Below are 20,169 nucleotides of genomic sequence, written 5' to 3'. Positions count from 1 at the left end.
ATTTTGTTAGTATTATAAAATTTGTTTAAAGCTTTGTTTTTTTTATTATATTTATAAAAGTAAAGTACATATATATTTTATGCTTGGTTTTGTATTAAAATTCAAAATTAGGTTTTGTGTTTTTTCTTTTTATTTTTCACGCTAAACAAAATTTGGCAACATCCTGCAGTCCTGTAATTAAATTTTTTTGTAGGGGGTTTGGAGTGGAATTTTAAGAATTCAAATTGTTATTAATTGAAGAGTTTAGTACTGATTTTATAAGTTTTAGTTTTATGTAGTTGTTCAAACATTTAAAGGTTTTAATATTTTTATTTTTCTATAATTTGTTGTTATTTTTGTTTTTAGCTACAATTTTTGGTTCCCATGGGTTAAATAGATTTAGTTTAAAGGTTGTCTTTAATGCTGTGGGTAGGGAGTCGTTAAGAAGTAAACTAGAACTGAACGAGAACACAACTATGTAGAACTGAACTATGTAAAACTGAACTATCACTAAACTAGAACTAGAAATGGAATAGACCTGACCTAGAACTGAACTAGAACTGACCTAGAACTGAACGAGAACTGAACTAGAACTGAACTAGAACTAAACTAGAACTGAACTAGATCTGAACTATAACTGAACAAGAACTGAAGTAGAACTAAGTAGAACTGAACTATAACTGAACTAGAACTGAACTATAACTGAACTATAACTGAACTATAACTGAACTATAACTGAACTATAACTGAACTATAACTGAACTATAACTGAACTAGAACTGAACTAGAACTGAACTAGAACTGAACTAGAACTGAACTAGACTGAACTAGAACTAGAACTGAACTAGAACTGAACTAGAACTAGAACTGAACTAGAACTGAGCTAGAACTGAACTAGAACTAAACTAGAACTGAACTAGAACTGAACTAGAACTGAACTAGAACTGAACTAGAACTGAACTAGAACTGAACTAGAACTGAACTAGCACTGAACTAGAACTGAACTAGAACTCAACTAGAACTGAACAAGAACTGAACTAGAACAGAACTAGAACAGAACTAGACAAGAACTAGAACAGAACTAGAACAGAACTAGAACAGAACTAGAACAGAACTAGAACTGAACTAGAACTGAACTAGAACTGAACTAGAACTGAACTAGAACTGAACTAGAACTGAACTAGAACTGAACTAGAACTGAACTAGAACAGAACTAGAGCAGAACTAGAACTGAACTAGAGCTGAACTAGAGCTGAACTAGAACAGAACTAGAACAGAACTAGAACAGAACTAGAACAGAACTAGAACAGAACTAGAACAGAACTAGAACAGAACTAGAACAGAACTAGAACAGAACTAGAAACAGAACTAGAACAGAACTAGAACAGAACTAGAACTAAACTAGAACTGAACTAGAACTGAACTAGAACTGAACTAGAACTGAACTAGAACTGAACTAGATCTGCACTAGAACTGATTTAGAACAGAACAGAACTGAACTAGAACTAGAACAGAAATAGAACAGAACTATAGCAAAAATAGAGAAGAACTAAAAAAGAACTTAAACAGAACTACAACTCAACTAGAACAGAACTTGAACAGAACTAGAACAAAACTAGAACAGAACTAGAACAGAACTAGAATAGAACAGAACTATAACAGAACTAGAACAGTACTAGAACAGAACTAGAAACAGAACTAGAACAGAACTAGAACAGAACTAGAACAGAAACTAGAACAGAACTAGAACAGAACTAGAACAGAACTAGAACAGAACTAGAACAGTACTAGAACAAAACTAGAACTGAACTAGAACAGAACTAGAACAAAACTAGAACAGAACTAGAACAGAACTACAACAGAACTACAACAGAACTACAACAGAACTAGAACAGAACTAGAACAAAACTAGAACAGAACTAGAACAAAACTAGAACAGAACTAGAACAGAACTAGAACAGAATTAGAACAGAACTAGAACAGAATTAGAACAGAACAGAACTAGAACAGAATTAGAACAGAACTAGAACAGAATTAGAACAGAACTAGAACAGATCTAGAACAGAACTAGAACAGAAACTAGAACAGAACTAGAACAGAACTAGAACAGAACAGAACTAGAACAGAACTAGAACAGAACTAGAACAGAACAGAACTAGAACAGAACTAGAACAGAACTAGAACAGAACTAGAACAGAACTAGAACAGAACTAGAACTGAACTAGAACAGAACTAGAACAGAACTAGAAAACTAGAACTGAACTAACCAGAACTAGAACAGAACTAGAACAGAACTAGAACAGAACTAGAAACTAGAACAGAAACTAGAACAGAACTAGAACAGAACTAGAACAGAACTAGAACAGAACTAGAACAGAACTAGAACAGAACTAGAACAGAACACTAGAACGAACTAGAACTGAACTAGAACTGAACTAGAACTGAACTATAACTGAACTAGAACTGAACTAGAACGGAACTAGAACTGAACTAGAACGAACTAGAACTGAAACTAGATTGAAACCATACTGAACTAGAACTGAACTAGAGCTGAACTAAGAACTGAACTAGAACGTAACTAGAACAGAACTAGAACTGAACTAGAACAGAACGTAACTAGAACAGAACTAGAACGTAACTAGAACAGAACTAGAACAGAACTGGAACAGAACGGAACAGAACTAGAACAGAACTAGAACAGAACTAGAACAGAACTAGAACAGAACTAGAACAGACTAGAACAGAACTAGAACAGAACTAGAACAGAACTAGAACAGAACTAGAACAGAACTAGAACAGAACTAGAACAGAACTAGAACTGAACTAGAACAGAACTAGAACAGAACTAGCACAGAACTGGAACTGAACTAGAACTGAACTAGAACTGAACTAGAACTGAATTAAAACTGAACTAAAACAGAACTAGAACTGAACTAGAACAGATCTAGAGCTGATTTATAACTAAACTAGAGCGATTTTAGAACTGAACTAGAAGTAAACTAAAAGCAAAATGTTTCTAAAACCAAATTTTAAAAAATTTTAAAATTTGTCTTTAACACTCCCTTGTTTTTATATAAAAATGTTTATATTGATTATAATTTTCTATATTTAGACGTGATTATAGTTTTTGTTTTTGTTTTAGTTTTGTTGGTACAAATTTTAAAGTCTGATTGATTTTATTTAATTTTGGAAAAATACTGCCACAACTCTAGTTTTATATTAAAGTTAATTGTATTAATTTTGTTAATTAATTAGTTTTTTGTTATTAATAAATTTCGTTAATAGTTTTTATTTAAAGTTATTTGATTGTTTTGTTTGTTTTTTTTTTTTTCCACTAATATTTTTTAAGATATTTGCAGCTGTAAAGGGGAAAATACTTTACTTTAAGAGTTTGTTTTTTTAAATAAAAATTTTCAGTTTTTTTTTATGGTTTAAATTTCTTTAGTTTTTTTAATTATAATAATAATATATTTATATAAATTTAAAAAGTTTTTTACAAATTATTAAATAATTTTATAAAAAAAAAGAAAATAAATTTAAATTAAAATTAATTAAAATGCTTATAATTATAATTTAAATTAGGTTTTTTTTTAAGAAAAAATAAGTCATAGACAAGTTAAACAATAAAATAATAATAGTAAATGATTAATAAGCCTTTAACAATAAATTATATTACTAATATACACAATTAAACAACTAATTAAAAACAAACAAAAGTGATAATCATAAAAAAACAAATTTTTTAATTTTAAATTTAAATTTTGTCCAGAAAAAAATTTAATGCTAAAAAACAAGATTTTTTTTAATTTAAAATTAAGAACAAAATATTGCAGTTTTTGCAGTTTGCAACTTATATAAACTTAAACCTTTTTTTAAATTTTCATTAAAACTTAAAAATTATTTAATAAAATTTACAAATTATTTAGTTTTTTTTCTGTTATAAATGAGTATTTTTAAATAAACTTTATATTTCTTATTTTTTAATAAAAAAAAGGAAAACCGTCATGTTTCTTCATCTTTGGATTTTAAATACAATTCAAAAATGTTTTAATTTTTATATAATTATTTGCCTTTTAAGTGATGTTTTGTTTTTTTTTTCATTTAATACTATAAATTATTTATTTCTTTTATCTTAAAAAAAAAAACATATTTAATTTTGTTTTCTCCATCAAAACAAATAGTTTGTTAATATATTTAATTATTTAAATATTATTTTCTTTAACAAAAATTCTATTCATTTAACGCCTTTATTATTGTTTACCTTATGAGGAGTAAGTAGTTTTGTAATTAATTAATATGCTTTAATTTATTTATTTATATATAATAATTATTGAATAGAATTTCAAAATTTTAAGTATTTTATTGTGATATAATTTCTGTGTTATTTGTTGTTGTTGTTATATGTATATCTGTTGTATTTATAAATATTTCTTAAAAAAAAATATTAATTTAATAATAATTATTGTTGATTTTGAGAACGAGATTCAAACATGGCTGTGACATCGCGTATAGAAAATTGTGGTGAAATTTTTTCACGACTGTAAAAGAAAATAATTTAAAAAAAAAAAAAATTAATTTAAATTAGAAATATTTATATTCAATATAAATTGTTGTTTAGTTCTAAATCCTTCTAAAAAAGTTTAGTTGTACAGCAGCTTTAGTTAGTCCTACATCACTTGTAATTCATTTCTTGTTCAGTTAAAAATCAGTTCTAATTCTAGTTCTGCACTAGTTCAGTTGTAGTTCAGTTCTATTTCAGTTCTAGTTCAATTCTAGTTCAGTTCTAGTTCAGTTCTAGTTCAGTTCTAGTTCAGTTCTAGTTCAGTTCTAGTTCAGTTCTAGTTCAGTTCTAGTTGAGTTCTAGTTGAGTTCTGTTCTAGTTCTGTTCTAGTTCTGTTCTAGTTCTGTTCTAGTTCTGTTCTAGTTCTGTTCTAGTTCTGTTCTAGTTCTGTTCTAGTTCTGTTCTAGTTCTGTTCTAGTTCTGTTCTAGTTCTGTTCTAGTTCTGTTCTAGTTCTGTTCTAGTTCTGTTCTAGTTCTGTTCTAGTTCTGTTCTAGTTCTGTTCTAGTTCTGTTCTAGTTCTGTTCTAGTTCTGTTCTAGTTCTGTTCTAGTTCTGTTCTAGTTCTGTTCTAGTTCTGTTCTAGTTCTGTTCTAGTTCTGTTCTAGTTCTGTTCTTGTTCTGTTCTAGTTCTGTTCTAGTTCTGTTTTAGTTCCGTTTTAGTTCTGTTCTAGCCTGTTCTAGTTCTCTAGTTCTGTTCTAGTTCTGTTCTAGTTCTGTTCTAGTTCTGTTCTAGTTCTGTTCTAGTTCTGTTCTAGTTCTGTTCTAGTTCTGTTCTAGTTCGGTTCTAGTTCTGTTCTAGTTCTGTTCTAGTTCTGTTCTAGTTCTGTTCTAGTTCTGTTATAGTTCTGTTATAGTTCTGTTCTAGTTCTGTTCTAGTTCTGTTCTAGTTCTGTTCTAGTTCTGTTCTAGTTCTGTTCTAGTTCTGTTCTAGTTCTGTTCTAGTTCTGTTCTAGTTCTGTTCTAGTTCTGTTCTAGTTCTGTTCTAGTTCTGTTCTAGTTCTGTTCTAGTTCTGTTCTAGTTCTGTTCTAGTTCTGTTCTAGTTTTGTTCTAGTCCTGTTCTAGTCCTGTTCTAGTTCTGTTCTAGTTCTGTTCTAGTTCTGTTCTAGTTCTGTTCTAGTTCTGTTCTAGTTCTGTCTAGTTCTGTTCTATTCTGTTCTGTTCTAGTTCTGTTCTAGTTCTTTCTGTTCTAGTTCTGTTCTAGTTCTGTTCTAGTTCTGTTCTAGTTCTGTTCTAGTTCTGTTCTAGTTCTGTTCTAGTTCGGTTCTAGTTCTGTTCTAGTTCGGTTCTAGTTCTGTTCTAGTTCTGTTCTAGTTCTGTTCTGTTCTGTTCTAGTTCTTTTCTAGTTCTGTTCTAGTTCTGTTCTAGTTCTGTTCTAGTTCTGTTCTAGTTCTGTTCTAGTTCTGTTCTAGTTCTGTTCTAGTTCTTTTCTAGTTCTTTTCTAGTTCTGTTCTAGTTCTGTTGTAGTTCAGTTCTAGTTCAGTTCTAGTTCAGTTCTAGTTCAGTTCTAGTGCAGTTCTAGTTCAGTTCTAGTTGAGTTCTAGGTTAGTTCTAGTTTAGTTCTAGTTCTGTTCTAGTTCTGTTCTAGTTCTGTTCTAGTTCTGTTCTAGTTCTGTTCTAGTTCTGTTCTAGTTCTGTTCTAGTTCTGTTCTAGTTTCTGTTCTAGTTCTGTTCTAGTTCTAGTTATGTTCTAGTTCTGTTCTAGTTCTAGTTCTGTTCTAGTTATGTTCTAGTTCTGTTCTAGTTCTGTTCTAGTTCTGTTCTAGTTCTGTTCTAGTTCTGTTCTAGTTCTGTTCTAGGTCTGTTCTAGTTCTGTTCTAGTTCTGTTCTAGTTCTGTTCTAGTTCTGTTCTAGTTCTGTTCTAGTTCTGTTCTAGTTCTGTTCTAGTTCTGTTCTAGTTCTGTTCTAGTTCTGTTCTAGTTCTGTTCTAGTTCTGTTCTAGTTCTGTTCTAGTTCTGTTCTAGTTCTGTTCTAGTTCTGTTCTAGTTCTGTTCTAGTTCTGTTCTAGTTCTGTTCTAGTTCTGTACTAGTTCTGTTCTAGTTCTGTTCTAGTTCTGTTCTAGTTCTGTTCTAGTTCTGTTCTAGTTCTGTTCTAGTTCTGTTCTAGTTCTAGTTCTTTCTGTGCTAGTTCTGTTCTAGTTCTAGTTCTGTTCTGTTCTGTGCTAGTCTGTTCTAGTTCTGTTCTAGTTCTGTTCTAGTTGTTCTAGTTCTGTTCTAGTTCTGTTCTAGTTCTGTTCTAGTTCTGTTCTAGTTCTGTTCTAGTTCTGTTCTAGTTCTGTTCTAGTTCTGTTCTAGTTCTGTTCTAGTTCTGTTCTAGTTCTGTTCTAGTTCTGTTCTAGTTCTGTTCTAGTTCTGTTCTAGTTCTGTTTCTAGTTCTGTTCTAGTTCTGTTCTAGTTCTGTTCTAGTTCTGTTCTAGTCTGTCTAGTTCTGTTCTAGTTCTGTTCTAGTTCTGTTCTAGTTCTGTTCTAGGTTCTGTTCTAGTTCTGTTCTAGTTCTGTTCTAGTTCTGTTCTAGTTCTGTTCTAGTTCTGTTCTAGTTCTGTTCTAGTTCTTGCTGTTCTAGTTCTGTTCTAGTTCTGTTCTAGTTCTGTTCTAGTTTCTGTTCTAGTTCTGTTCTATTTCTGTTCTAGTTCTGTTCGAGTCTGTTCTAGTTCTGTTCTAGTTCGGTTCTAGTTCTGTTCTAGTTCTGTTCTAGTTCTGTTCTAGTTCTGTTCTAGTTCTGATTCTAGTCTATTCTAGTTCTATTCTAGTTCTATTCTAGTTCAGTTCTAGTTCAGTTCTAGTTCAGTTCTAGTTCAGTTCTACTTCAGGTGTAGTTAAATTCGAGTCCCCCACAAAATTTTCTGTAATTTTTTGTTTTTATTATATTTTCTACTCACTTTGCTGCTAAACTATTTCTAGAAGTCGTTGTTGTTGTATTTGAGGTTGTCAATCCAGTGGTACTACCCGGTTCCTGTTGTCTAGGCCTTTCACGGCTATTCAAATTTACACCTCCACCGACACTAACACCATTAACAAAATCCATACTTTTACGTTCGAATTTTTGTACTGTAGCGCGAGCAGAAAATTCCTCCTGTTCACTGGGACTATTGGGTGAAATGACTTTATGCAGAGAATGCTGTGAGTGAGGAGAACGTTTAATGAAATCTTTGGTCTCCGTTGTTGTAGTGTTAGTTGTAGTATTATTGGCATTTGTTTCAACATAATTATTTTGATTTTTTTCATCCGAAATACTTCTGACACGATGTTGTATATTCAGGGTTGTTTCGGATACCGCAGAAGAAGGAGGATTTCTACCAAATTCTTTAAGATTATCCATGTCTTTCTGTAGCGTACGCATATCAGCACGAGATTTTGATTTAACTCTTAGTGAGGTGTTATCGGGTACGAATTTTTCATCTTCATTTTTCGAGGAATTTAAATCACATTTTGATTTCGATTTGAAGCTATCGGTATGATATTTTTGCGTTAATTGTTGGCGTCTTTCCTCCTTAATGCGATCAATTCTTTCTCTGTCCAATTTAACTCCTGAAAGTACTTTCAAAGGAGGATTATTACTGGAGTTGCTGATATTGGAATTATTAAGATCCAGAGAGTTTTCGGGTTGTACATTATTTGTATAAGAGAGATTCTATTTTCGGTTGTGGGAGTTATTTTCAACTCACTGCTGTCGTAATCATTGTCTAAATTATTGAAATTCTTTTCTTTGGGTAAATCAATTCTCAATAGAGATTTCTCTGTAGTTTTAGAGGGGAAATGTTCTTCAGTTATGGGCATGCCGGGTAGTCTTTTAGGGGGATTTAGCGTTTTGGGCCGGGTAAAATCAAAACTTTTTCTTCTATTGTGGGGCTCTGAGAGTTCAGGCAATTGCTGGGAACTTTTGATTTGCAATTCCTGTAGATTTTTATTGCCAAATTCTCGTATAAAAGCATTTTCATCTAGAGATCTGGTTATTTGTTGTGTTTTATTAAGTTTCTGTTTGAGGGAGGATGTCTGAGGCACCTTGCCATGTCTCTCGGGATGAGTATTAATATTTGGCTGTGGTGGTGTGGATTTCCGTATAGAACTGCGTGTAGAGAAATCAAATGCCGGCATTTGTTCTATGGGTGAAGACTCAAACTTATTGGCCAACTCTTTGACACTGAAATTCGAAGGAGATCTTCTGGCAGAACTGCAAATTTCTATAGTTTCGGACTCCTGATCTTTAATGCTATCCAAACTATCCAGCTCTACCTCTGGGTCTTGAAAATCTTCGGTTTTTGCTTGTTTCATACTCTCACCCATCATGTTTTCGTAAACACTTTTTGGTTTGCGCAGTTCAACATTCTCATACAAAAGTTTCTCCTCATCAGACATTTGTATATCATCCACATTTTCTACAGGAGTTATTAGCTCCTTATCCGACTCCCTCTCACTTTCACTTAATTCCTCGATTTCAGCCAAATTCTCCAATTCACTGTTCAGAAACTTGCGATCCTCATTAAGCAATTGATTGACTTCTGTTACCGAATTCCTAAAGAATTTCACTTGTTCATACACCGTATTCTCATCGAAAGAAGTTTCCAATATAGTTCTTGGCTTTTTATCTTCTTTGGCTCTTAAAAATGATGGTTTACCACCAACACATTTATCACTAGAATCCTCCGTTTCCCTGGAGGGTGATTTTAAATTAAATGTTATACTTATGGTAGATTTAATAGGACTAGCTATATGTTTTAAAGGAGAATAAGATTACTTGGAGTATTCTCATATTCTTCATAGGCTGGTGAATTTTCTTCCGTTTCGATTAGAGAATGCATGCTCAATTGGCGCTGCAAGTTTTGATAACCAAATTCACTGGTGTTACCGATTGACTAGTGTTATCGGTGAAATTTGAATTAGGAGAAATTAAATTTTGATTACGTTGTGTATTAATATCAGCTGTGGAAAGTTTAGAGCCTCCTACAGTGTTTAAATCCAAGGATAGCTCTCGCTTTAAGCCTGCATATCACGTTTGTCATGTAACTATGGGGGAAAAAGAAGGAAATTTATTAAATTTTCTGTTTTCTACTTATGTTCTAGTTCTCTTCTAGTTTTCTAGTTCTGTTCTAGTTATGTTCTAGATCTGTTCTGTTCTGGTTCTGTTCTAGTTCTAATTCTGTTCCAGGTCTTTTCTAGTTCTGAGTTTCTGTTCTAGTTCTGTCTATTCTGTTCTAGTTCTGTCTAGTTCTGTTCTAGTTCTGTTCTAGTTCTGTTCTAGTTCGGTTCTAGTTCTGTTCTAGTTCTGTTCTAGTTCTGTTCTAGTTCTGTTCTAGTTCTGTTCTAGTTCGTCTAGTTCTGTTCTAGTTCTGTTCTAGTTCGTTCTAGTTCTGTTCTAGTTCTGTTCTAGTTTCTGTTCTAGTTATGTTCTAGTTCTGTTCTAGTTCTTTCGAGTTCTGTTCTAGTTCTGTTCTAGTTCTGTTCTAGTTCTGTTCTAGTTTCTAGTTCTGTTCTGTTCTAGTTCTAGTTCTGTTCTAGTTCTGTTCTAGTTCTGTTCTAGTTCTGTTCTAGTTCTGTTCTAGTTCTGTTCTAGTTCTGTTCTAGTTCTGTTCTAGTTCTGTTCTAGTTCTGTTCTAGTTCTGTTCTAGTTCTATTCTAGTTCTGTTCTAGTTCTGTTCTAGTTCTGTTCGTTCTGTTCTAATTCTATTCTAGTTTGTTCTAGTTCAGTTCTAGTTCTAATTCTGTTCTAGTTCTGTTCTAGTTCTGTTCTAGTTCTGTTCTAGTTCTGTTCTAGTTCTGTTCTAGTTCTGTTCTAGTTCTGTTCTAGTTCTGTTCTAGTTCTGTTCTAGTTCTGTTCTAGTTCTGTTCTGTTCTAGTTCTGTTCTAGTTCTGTTCTAGTTCTGTTCTAGTTTGTTCTAGTTCTGTTCTAGTTCTGTTCTAGTTCTGTTCTAGTTCTGTTCTAGTTCTATTCTAGTTTGTTCTAGTTCTGTTCTAGTTCTGTTCTAGTTCTGTTCTAGTTTGTTCTAGTTCTGTTCTAGTCCTGCTCTACTATTCTAGTTCTGTTCTAGTTCTGTTCTAGTTCTGTTCTAGTTCTGTTCTAGTTCTGTTCTAGTTCTGTTCTAGTTCTGTTCTAGTTCTGTTCTAGTTCTGTTCTAGTTCTGTTCTAGTTCTGTTCTAGTTCTGTTCTAGTTCTGTTCTAGTTCTGTTCTAGTTCTGTTCTTTCTGTTCTAGTTCTGTTCTAGTTCTGTTCTAGTTTGTTCTAGTTCTGTTCTAGTTCTGTTAGTTCTGTTCTAGTTCTGTTCTAGTTCTGTTCTAGTTCTGTTTTAGTTCTGTTCTAGTTCTGTTCTAGTTCTGTTCTAGTTTGTTCTAGTTCTGTTCTAGTTCTGTTCAGTTCTGTTCTAGTTCTGTTTAGTTCTGTTTTAGTTCTGTTCTAGTTCTGTTCTAGTTCTGTTCTAGTCCTGTTCTAGTTCTGTTCTAGTTCTGTTCTAGTTCTGTTCTAGTTCTGTTCTAGTTCTGTTCTAGTTCTGTTCTAGTTCTGTTCTAGTTCTGTTCTAGTTCTGTTCTAGTTCTGTTCTAGTTCTGTTCTAGTTCTGTTCTAGTTCTGTTTTAGTTCTGTTCTAGTTCTGTTCCAGTTCTGTTCCAGTGTTCTAGTTCTGTTTTAGTTCTGTTCTAGTTCTGTTCTAGTTCTGTTCTAGTTCTGTTCTAGTCTGCTCTACTTCTATTCTAGTTCTGTTGTAGTTCTGTTCTAGTTCTAGTTCTGTTCTAGCTATGTTCTAGCTATGTTCTAGCTATGTTCTAGCTATGTTCTAGCAGTTCTAGCTATGTTCTAGTTCTGTTCTAGTTCTGTTCTAGTTCTGTTCTAGTTATGTTCTAGTTCTGTTCTAGTTCTGTTCTAGTTCTGTTCTAGTTCTGTTCTAGTTCTGTTCTAGTTCTGTTCTAGTTCTGTTCTAGTTCTGTTCTAGTTCTGTTCTAGTTCTGTTCTAGTTCTGTTCTAGTTCTGTTCTAGTTCTGTTCTAGTTCTGTTCTAGTTCTGTTCTAGTTCTGTTCTAGTTCTGTTCTAGTTCTGTTCAGTTCTGTTCTAGTTCTGTTCTAGTTCTGTTCTAGTTCTGTTCTAGTTCTGTTCTAGTTCTGTTCTAGTTCTGTTCTAGTTCTGTTCTAGTTCTGTTCTAGTTCTGTTCTAGTTCTGTTCTAGTTCTGTTCTAGTTCTGTTCTAGTTCTGTTAGTTCTGTTCTAGTTCTGTTCTAGTTCTGTTCTAGTTCGTTCTAGTTCTGTTCTAGTTCTGTTCTAGTTCTGTTCTAGTTCTGTTCTAGTTCTGTTCTAGTTCTGTTCTAGTTCTGTTCTAGTTCTGTTCTAGTTCTGTTCTAGTTCTGTTCTAGTTCTAGTTTGTTCTAGTTCTGTTCTAGTTCTGTTCTAGTTCTGTTCTAGTTCTGTTCTAGTTCTGTTCTAGTTCTGTTCTAGTTCTGTTCTAGTTCTGTTCTAGTTCTGTTCTAGTTCTGTTCTAGTTCTGTTCTAGTTCTGTTCTTTTCTGTTCTAGTTCTGTTCTAGTTCTGTTCTAGTTCTGTTCTAGTTCTGTTCTAGTTCTGTTCTAGTTCTGTTCTAGTTCTGTTCTAGTTCTGTTTTAGTTCTGTTCTAGTTCTGTTCTAGTTCTGTTCTAGTTCTGTTCTAGTTCTGTTCTAGTTCTGTTCCAGTTCTGTTCTAGTTCTGTTTAGTTCTGTTTTAGTTCTGTTCTAGTTCTGTTCTAGTTCTGTTCTAGTCTGTTCTAGTTCTGTTCTAGTTCTGTTCTAGTTCTGTTCTAGTTCTGTTCTAGTTCTGTTCTAGTTCTGTTTAGTTCTGTTCTAGTTCTGTTCTAGTTCTGTTCTAGTTCTGTTCTAGTTCTGTTCTAGTTCTGTTCTAGTTCTGTTCTTTCTGTTCTAGTTCTGTTCTAGTTCTGTTCTAGTTCTGTTCTAGTTCTGTTCTAGTTCTGTTCTAGTTCTGTTCTAGTTCTGTTCTAGTTCTGTTCTAGTTTTAGTCTGTTCTAGTTCTGTTCTAGTTCTGTTCTAGTTCTGTTCTAGTTCTGTTCTAGTTCTGTTCAGTTCTGTTCTAGTTCTGTTTTAGTTCTGTTTTAGTTCTGTTCTAGTTCTGTTCTAGTTCTGTTCTAGTCTGTTCTAGTTCTGTTCTAGTTCTGTTCTAGTTCTGTTCTAGTTCTGTTCTAGTTCTGTTCTAGTTCTGTTCTAGTTCTGTTCTAGTTCTGTTCTAGTTCTGTTCTAGTTCTGTTCTAGTTCTGTTCTAGTTCTGTTCTAGTTCTGTTCTAGTTCTGTTCTAGTTCTGTTCTTTTTCTGTTCTAGTTCTGTTCTAGTTCTGTTCTAGTTCTGTTCTAGTTCTGTTCTAGTTCTGTTCTAGTTCTGTTTAGTTCTGTTCTAGTTCTGTTCTAGTTCTGTTCTAGTTCTGTTCTAGTTCTGTTCTAGTTCTGTTCTAGTTCTGTTCTAGTTCTGTTCTAGTTCTGTTCTAGTTCTGTTCTAGTTCTGTTCTAGTTTCTGTTCTAGTTCTGTTCAGTTCTGTTCTAGTTCTGTTAGTTCTGTTCCAGTTCTTCTAGTCTGTTTAGTTCTGTTCTAGTTCTGTTCTAGTTTCTGTTCTAGTGCCTGTTCTAGTTCCTGTTCTAGTTCCTGTTCTAGTTCTGTTCTAGTTCTATGTTCTAGTTCGCTAGTGTCTAGTTCGATGTTCTAAGTTCTGTTCTAGTTTCTGTTCTAGTTCTGTTCTAGTTCTGTTCTAGTTCTGTTCTAGTTCTGTTCTAGTTCTGTTCTTTTTCTGTTCTAGTTTCTGTTCTAGTTCTGTTCTAGTTCTGTTCTAGTTCTGTTCTAGTTCTGTTCTAGTTCTGTTCTAGTTCTGTTCTAGTTCTGTTCTAGTTCTGTTTCCTAGTTCTGTTCTAGTTCTGTTCTAGTTCTGTTCTTTTTCCTGTTCTAGTTCTGTTTCTAGTTCTGTTCTAGTTCTGTTCTAGTTCTGTTCTAGCTATGTTCTAGCTTGTTCTAGTTCTGTTCTAGTTCTGTTCTAGTTCTGTTCTAGTTCTGTTCTAGTTCTGTTCTAGTCCTGCTCTACTTCTATTCTAGTTCTGTTCTAGTTCTGTTCTAGTTCTGTTCTAGTTCTGTTCTAGTTCTGTTCTAGTTCTGTTCTAGTTCTGTTCTAGTTCTGTTCTAGTTCTGTTCTAGTTCTGTTCTAGTTCTGTTCTAGTTCTGTTCTAGTTCTGTTCTAGTTCTGTTCTAGTTCTGTTCTAGTTCTGTTCTAGTTCTGTTCTAGTTCTGTTCTAGTTCTGTTCTAGTTCTGTTCTAGTTCTGTTCTAGTTCTGTTCTAGTTCTGTTCTAGTTCTGTTCTAGTTCTGTTCTAGTTCGTTCTAGTTCTGTTAGTTCTGTTAGTTCTGTTCTAGTTCTGTTCTAGTTCTGTTCTAGTTCTGTTCTAGTTCGTCAGTTCTGTTCTAGTTCTGTTTTAGTTCTGTTTTAGTTCTGTTCTAGTTCTGTTCTAGTTCTGTTCTAGTCCTGTTCTAGTTCTGTTCTAGTTCTGTTCTAGTTCTGTTCTAGTTCTGTTCTAGTTCTGTTCTAGTTCTGTTCTAGTTCTGTTCTAGTTCTGTTCTAGTTCTGTTCTAGTTCTGTTCTAGTTCTGTTCTAGTTCTGTTCTAGTTCTGTTTTAGTTCTGTTCTAGTTCTGTTCCAGTTCTGTTCCAGTTCTGTTCTAGTTCTGTTTTAGTTCTGTTCTAGTTCTGTTCTAGTTCTGTTCTAGTCCTGCTCTACTCTATTCTAGTTCTTAGTTCTGTTCTAGTTCTAGTTCTAGTTAGTTCTGTTCTAGCTATGTTTCTAGCTATGTTCTAGCTATGTTCTAGCTAGGGGGGGGGAGTGTTCTAGCATGTTTCTAGCTATGTTCTAGTTCCAGTCTAGTTCTGTTCTAGTTCTGTTCTAGTTCTGTTCTAGTTCTGTTCTAGTTCTGTTCTAGTTCTGTTCTAGTTCTGTTCTAGTTCTGTTCTAGTTCTGTTCTAGTTCTGTTCTAGTTCTGCTGTCTAGTTCTGTTCTAGTTCTGTTCTAGTTTCTGTTCTAGTTCTGTTCTAGTTCTGTTCTAGTTCTGTTCTAGTCTGTTCTAGTTTTTCTGTTCTAGTTCTGTTCTACAGTTCTGTTCTAGTTCTGTTCTATGTTCTGTTCTAGTTCTGTTCTGTCTTTCTAGTTCTGTTCTAGTTCTGTTCTAGTTCTGTTTCTAGTTCTGTTCTAGTTTCTGTTCTAGTTCTGTCTAAGTTCTGTTCTAGTTCTGTTCTAGTTCTGTTCTAGTTCTGTTCTAGTTCTGTTCTAGTTCTGTTCTAGTTCTGTTCTAGTTCTGTTCTAGTTCTGTTCTAGTTCTGTTCTAGTTCTGTTCTAGTTCTGTTCTAGTTCTGTTCTAGTTCTGTTCTAGTTCTGTTCTAGTTCTGTTCTAGTTCTGTTCTAGTTCTGTTCTAGTTCTGTTCTAGTTCTGTTCTAGTTCTGTTCTAGTTCTGTTCTAGTTCTGTTCTAGTTCTGTTCTAGTTCTGTTCTAGTTCTGTTCTAGTTCTGTTCTAGTTCTGTTCTAGTTCTGTTCTAGTTCTGTTCTAGTTCTGTTCTAGTTCTGTTCTAGTTCTGTTCTAGTTCTGTTCTAGTTCTGTTCTAGTTCTGTTCTAGTTCTGTTCTAGTTCTGTTCTAGTCTGTTCTAGTTCTGTTCTAGTTCTGTTCTAGTTCTGTTCTAGTTCTGTTCTAGTTCTGTTCTAGTTCTGTTCTAGTTCTGTTCTAGTTCTGTTCTAGTTCTGTTCTAGTTCTGTTCTAGTTCTGTTCTAGTTCTGTTCTAGTTTTGTTCTAGTTCTGTTCTAGTTCTGTTCTAGTTCTGTTCTAGTTCTGTTCTAGTTCTGTTCTAGTTCTGTTCTAGTTCTGTTCTAGTTCTGTTCTAGTTCTGTTCTAGTTCTGTTCTAGTTCTGTTCTAGTTCTGTTCTAGTTCTGTTCTAGTTCTGTTCTAGTTCTGTTCTAGTTCTGTTTTAGTTCTGTTCTGTTCTGGTTCTGTTCTGGTTCTGGTTCTGTTCTGGTTCTGTTCTGGTTCTGTTCTGGTTCTGTTCTGGTTCTGTTCTGGTTCTGTTCTGGTTCTGTTCTGGTTCTGTTCTGGTTCTGTTCTGGTTCTGTTCTGGTTCTGGTTCTGTTCTGGTTCTGCTCTGGTTCTGTTCTGGTTCTGTTCTAGTTCTGTTCTAGTTCTGTTCTAGTTCTGTTCTAGTTCTGTCCTAGTTCTGTCCTATTTCTGTTCTAGTTCTGTACTAGTTCTGTTCTAGATCTGTTCTAGTTCTGTTCTAGTGTTGTTCTGTTATGTTCTAGTTTTGTCTAAGTTATGTTCTAGTTCTGTTTCAGTTCTGTTCTCGTGTAATAATTACTTACATTTGAACCCAAAGATTCATGGGAAGTACCCAAATACGAAGAGGTCTCCACACCCAATAACATTTGTTGCATTTGATTGGAAGAGGCTGCAGATATACCCGACATGGCTGAATTAATCATTAAAGGCTCTAAATCATGTTGTGGCGTAGTAACCGCTGAACTATTCTCCGAACTTGTGTCACCCATTAGCAAAGAATAACGAGGACTCTGTATAGGTGATGAGGGTGTCACCGACAGTTTGGATTGTTCCATTTCATTGTGTGTAAGAGTTCTATGTAAATTTTCTTTGGTTATATCACCCGAATAACTGCGCAGCAGTTGTTCCTGCAGAGAGCCTTCCTGGGGAGCACAATAACTATTGCGATTTTTAACTTTAAGTAAATCATAAGCAGGTTTGGCGGTTAAATGATGTTTCGTGGGTTTGGGGGAGTTATTGCCGGAACTGTTTGAAGCCGGACTGCTGGCACTAAAGGAAACGGTTCTGAAACAGAAAATAAAGAAAAATGATAAAAGTTTCTGTTGTTATATAAAAAAAATATACCTTTGCTTGCCGGATTGATGCTGCTGCTGATCCTCTTCCTTTTTCTGTTGTTCTGCCTCCTGTAGCAACATTTTGCTCATGGCTTCCTTGGAGGAAAAACGTCTATCCGCTGTTACATTTGATCCGGGATAACTAAAACGTTCTTTGGTTCCTGTTATGGCTGTCGCATTTGTGGCATCTTGATCTTTACGTTTCGTGCCCAAGGGTACAGAAGGATAACTGTAACGTGAGTTTAAAGATGAAGTATAATTTGTATTATGTGATGCAATTGATTTAACCGATTCCTGTGCGGACGACTGTTGTCTTTGTGACGTTATTTCCGTAGAACCATAAAGAGATGATTTCGATAGTGAAGTTTTGGGAGGAGCATGTACCTGTACACTAGTGTATAAAGTCTGTGTAGTGGGCGGCACTGCATGCTCGGGAGTGCCACAATCTATGAATTGTATATCCGATAGTTGATCTTCTAATTTATAACGTTTGCAACAACTTTCATCTCCATTGTGTTCGTGACAATTTTCACTATTACATTCTCCATTGGCGGAGGATTGAGACCAATTACTGGGACTAGCTGCTGTACTGGGTGATAGTAGTAAATTGAGACGTGGTTGCTTTTTGGGACTGGGATTAACACTATTCGTTTGACTGGAGAACTCCTCAGGGCGAGCTCTCATTATGCGTCTCGAGGTGGCACACGAAGAGGGAGGTATATTTTCTTTACCCACCCGAGGAGAACTAACTAAAGATTCACTCTCAGAGAAAATGCGCATTTCAGGCTCCTCACGATCGAAATTAAGACCCAATTCGGAAAGTTCTCTGTTGGAAATAAGGAAATGAAAGTGTTAGAAGAAAGAAATTTATATCAAGATAAAATTTTCTAAAGAAATTTATGTTTAAGGCATAATAATCTTAAGAAATTTATGTCTAAAACATAAACGGTACATACCTTGAGGGACATGTAGTCATATGACCCCTTTGGGGTGATTGTAACAAATCAAAATATGAATCATGTGATACAGATCTAGAGTGCCCAGCTGTGCGCAAACTATCAATAGAATTTGAACGAACACACACCTCAATGGGTTTGCTGCTGGTTTCACCACAATAAGAGCGTGACGTTTCAAACATTTCAATCGATTTGTGTTTATCTTCACGCTTCATTAGAGCACTTTTTGAGGGTTTACCATTTACACCGATTATTGAGTCGTTGTCGGCAAATGTTACTTGAGTAGCTTCTTTATGGCGTGGTAGTGGTGGTGAAGAGGAGTCTTCGTCGTTGTTGTGTGAGGCCACCACTATGGAGGATTTGAGTTCATGAGCTGCTCCATTGCTAACGGGTCGTTGATTGCGTGAAAATAGGGATTTCCAGGAGTGGGTTTTACGTTTTTGCCAACTGCGTGGCACTGAGAGAACTGTATGATATTTATCGGGTAAGGAGGAGGGACCACCGCCCACCTCTATATAGGAGCCTATGTTTTGACCCGAATTTACGCTAGAAATCATATTAATGGGCATGGAGTGTTTCATATCGAAACCATCATAGCGCATGTGTCTTTCTTGAGCTTCTTCCAGGCTAATGAGTTTGGGACCACTGGCACTTAGACTTTTGGGCCTTTCTACACACATAAGACTTTGATCGTGTTCTCTTTGTTCCACTAGCAAACTTTCACAGTCTGTTAAGGAATCTAGACGATTATCGGCAGCCAATGAAACCGGGGTGGCTCCCTGGGTAGCTATATAACTTAAACGAGCGGTGGCCTCTTCCAAAGCATCGAATATATGATGGCAATTGCGTATTAAATATTCCGTAACTACAGCTTGTACACCAACACCTCTTAAGGCGGCCACGCCCCCGGATTCTAAGGCGGGGGAACGTAATAAATTGGGAGCCCAGACTATGGCCAGATTCTTATCAGTCATACCCGTGCGATCGGAGTATTGAGAGATTTTATTTAAATGCTCGGATAAATATTTGAGAGTTCTAAAAAGAGAGAATATTAGAAATGTTCAATAGACTTTTGGGATTTCAAACACTTACCGATAATGAGGGGGAGGCAATTTCAAAACTGTCTCCTTCATCAATCTCAATCTTTCGTTGCTTTCACTTTTCGCCTGTATGGCTTCCACAAAATTATCATACAACTGATAGGTGCACAATGGATTGGGCAGTTCTCGGAAATACATTTTCAGCAACGAACTGACAGCATGAATATCCTGTTTCATTTCCGGATTACCCAAATCTGGTATTCTTTCCTCATCAAATGCGCGACGCAACTTTTGTATATTGGAGGTAATACCGGACAAACGATAAATGCCATCAACAATGCCATGTTCCTCAATAAATTCTGCACAACACTTCAAAACCATGGGAATCTCTTGACCACTGTTTAGTAAATGCTCTGAGAGATCACAGGAGAATACACGCTCCCGGTAAATGCCACTTTGTTTAAGTCTACGCCTTGAGGGTCTTGATAATATAAATGAGCGAAAGAAGGCTATGAGTTTGCCATGTTTGCGTAAAACTGGTTTAGTGGGCGACACCTCCACTTGGCCCACTAAGGGGGCGGGCATTGGAAAATGTCTGGGTATTTTATCGCCTATGGTGGCCACACAAGATTGTGGGAAAAAACCCACTTCATAGTGTGATTTTTGTAAATGCGATTTCTTGCCTCGCCACCATATAGACTCCGCGGGGGAAGGCATGTCAATTACGGAAATCATATCCCCCACTTCTATGGATATCTCATCTGAGGCCTGAGCCTGATAACGTCTTACACCATAGGCCGCCCCTACAGCCGGGGTATTTATTGTCCTCATAGTATCATCATCGGCCAATGGTAAACGTCTGCCTTTATTGTCCAACTGCAGCCAAGTTAAGATAGTACCACAGGTCAATGAATCAGAGGCTATTTTCGAAAATCTCTCCAAATATTTAGCCACTGCATACTCGACATCTTCCTCACTTTTGAAGTCCATTTCATTAAGATTCTTAAGGCCGCTTATTTTACGATCATAAACACATCTGTGTAACATTTCATCCAACATTTGCATATTATCAAAAGATCTCTTAACTAGAAAGGGATCTGAACGGTGTGGAAATACTTTAATGATAAACCAACAGGAGGAAGGAGAAAAGGGTCGCAGTGAGGAGGGTCCCTGTGAAGAATTGGCAGTGCCTGCTATATCACCGCCTATCGACTGAGAGGCAATACTGCTATTTAGCAATTCAGACTTGTCATCGACCAAACGTACCGAGAGTGGCCCCAACTGGACACGTTCATAGTGGAAATGGGCACATTCTTCGAGTTTTGGAAAACGACACGTTTTCTGTAAATAGAGAAAAGAAGAGAAGAGTTTAATAAAAATTTTGAAACTAGAGGACATATTTTATAAAATTAGAATTTAAGAGTTCAGTTCTGTAGTAGTTCTGTTCTAGTTCTGTTCCAGTTCTGTTCTAGTTCTGTTCTACTTCTGTTCTAGTTCTGTTCTAGTTCTGTTCTAGTTCTGTTCTAGTTCTGTTCTAGTTCTGTTCTAGTTCTGTTCTAGTTCTGTTCTAGTTCTGTTCTAGTTCTGTTCTAGTTCTGTTCTAGTTCTGTTCTAGTTCTGTTCTAGTTCTGTTCTAGTTCTGTTCTAGTTCTGTTCTAGTTCTGTTCTACTTCTGTTCTAGTTCTGTTCTAGTTCTGTTCTAGTTCTGTTCTACTTCTGTTCTAGTTCTGTTCTACTTCTGTTCTAGTTCTTGTTCTGTTCTAGTT

The 20,169-nt window shown here is 35.3% G+C and overlaps 1 protein-coding gene across 1 annotated transcript in view; it reads right to left on the bottom strand.

The window, feature by feature from the left end:
* Nucleotides 1-3,965: 3,965 nt before the first annotated feature.
* LOC119606736 (GTPase-activating protein CdGAPr) overlaps nt 3,966-20,169 on the bottom strand; it is a 182,734-nt gene continuing 166,530 nt past the window's right edge. Inside the window, 10 exon segments of the mRNA XM_037960309.1 lie at nt 3,966-4,517; nt 7,418-8,156; nt 8,159-9,265; nt 9,268-9,375; nt 9,378-9,518; nt 9,521-9,542; nt 15,877-16,357; nt 16,418-17,233; nt 17,364-18,398; nt 18,456-19,744. Of these exon segments, the coding sequence (XP_037816237.1) occupies nt 4,439-4,517; nt 7,418-8,156; nt 8,159-9,265; nt 9,268-9,375; nt 9,378-9,518; nt 9,521-9,542; nt 15,877-16,357; nt 16,418-17,233; nt 17,364-18,398; nt 18,456-19,744 (5,817 nt within the window). The 3' untranslated portion in view covers nt 3,966-4,438.

Source organism: Lucilia sericata, unplaced genomic scaffold, assembly GCF_015586225.1.
Source record: "Lucilia sericata isolate MDLA Ls3-8-SP2 unplaced genomic scaffold, ASM1558622v1 Contig000617F_arrow, whole genome shotgun sequence".
NCBI classification, from domain to species: domain Eukaryota; kingdom Metazoa; phylum Arthropoda; class Insecta; order Diptera; family Calliphoridae; genus Lucilia; species Lucilia sericata.
This window is presented reverse-complemented; position numbering and strand designations above follow the sequence as displayed.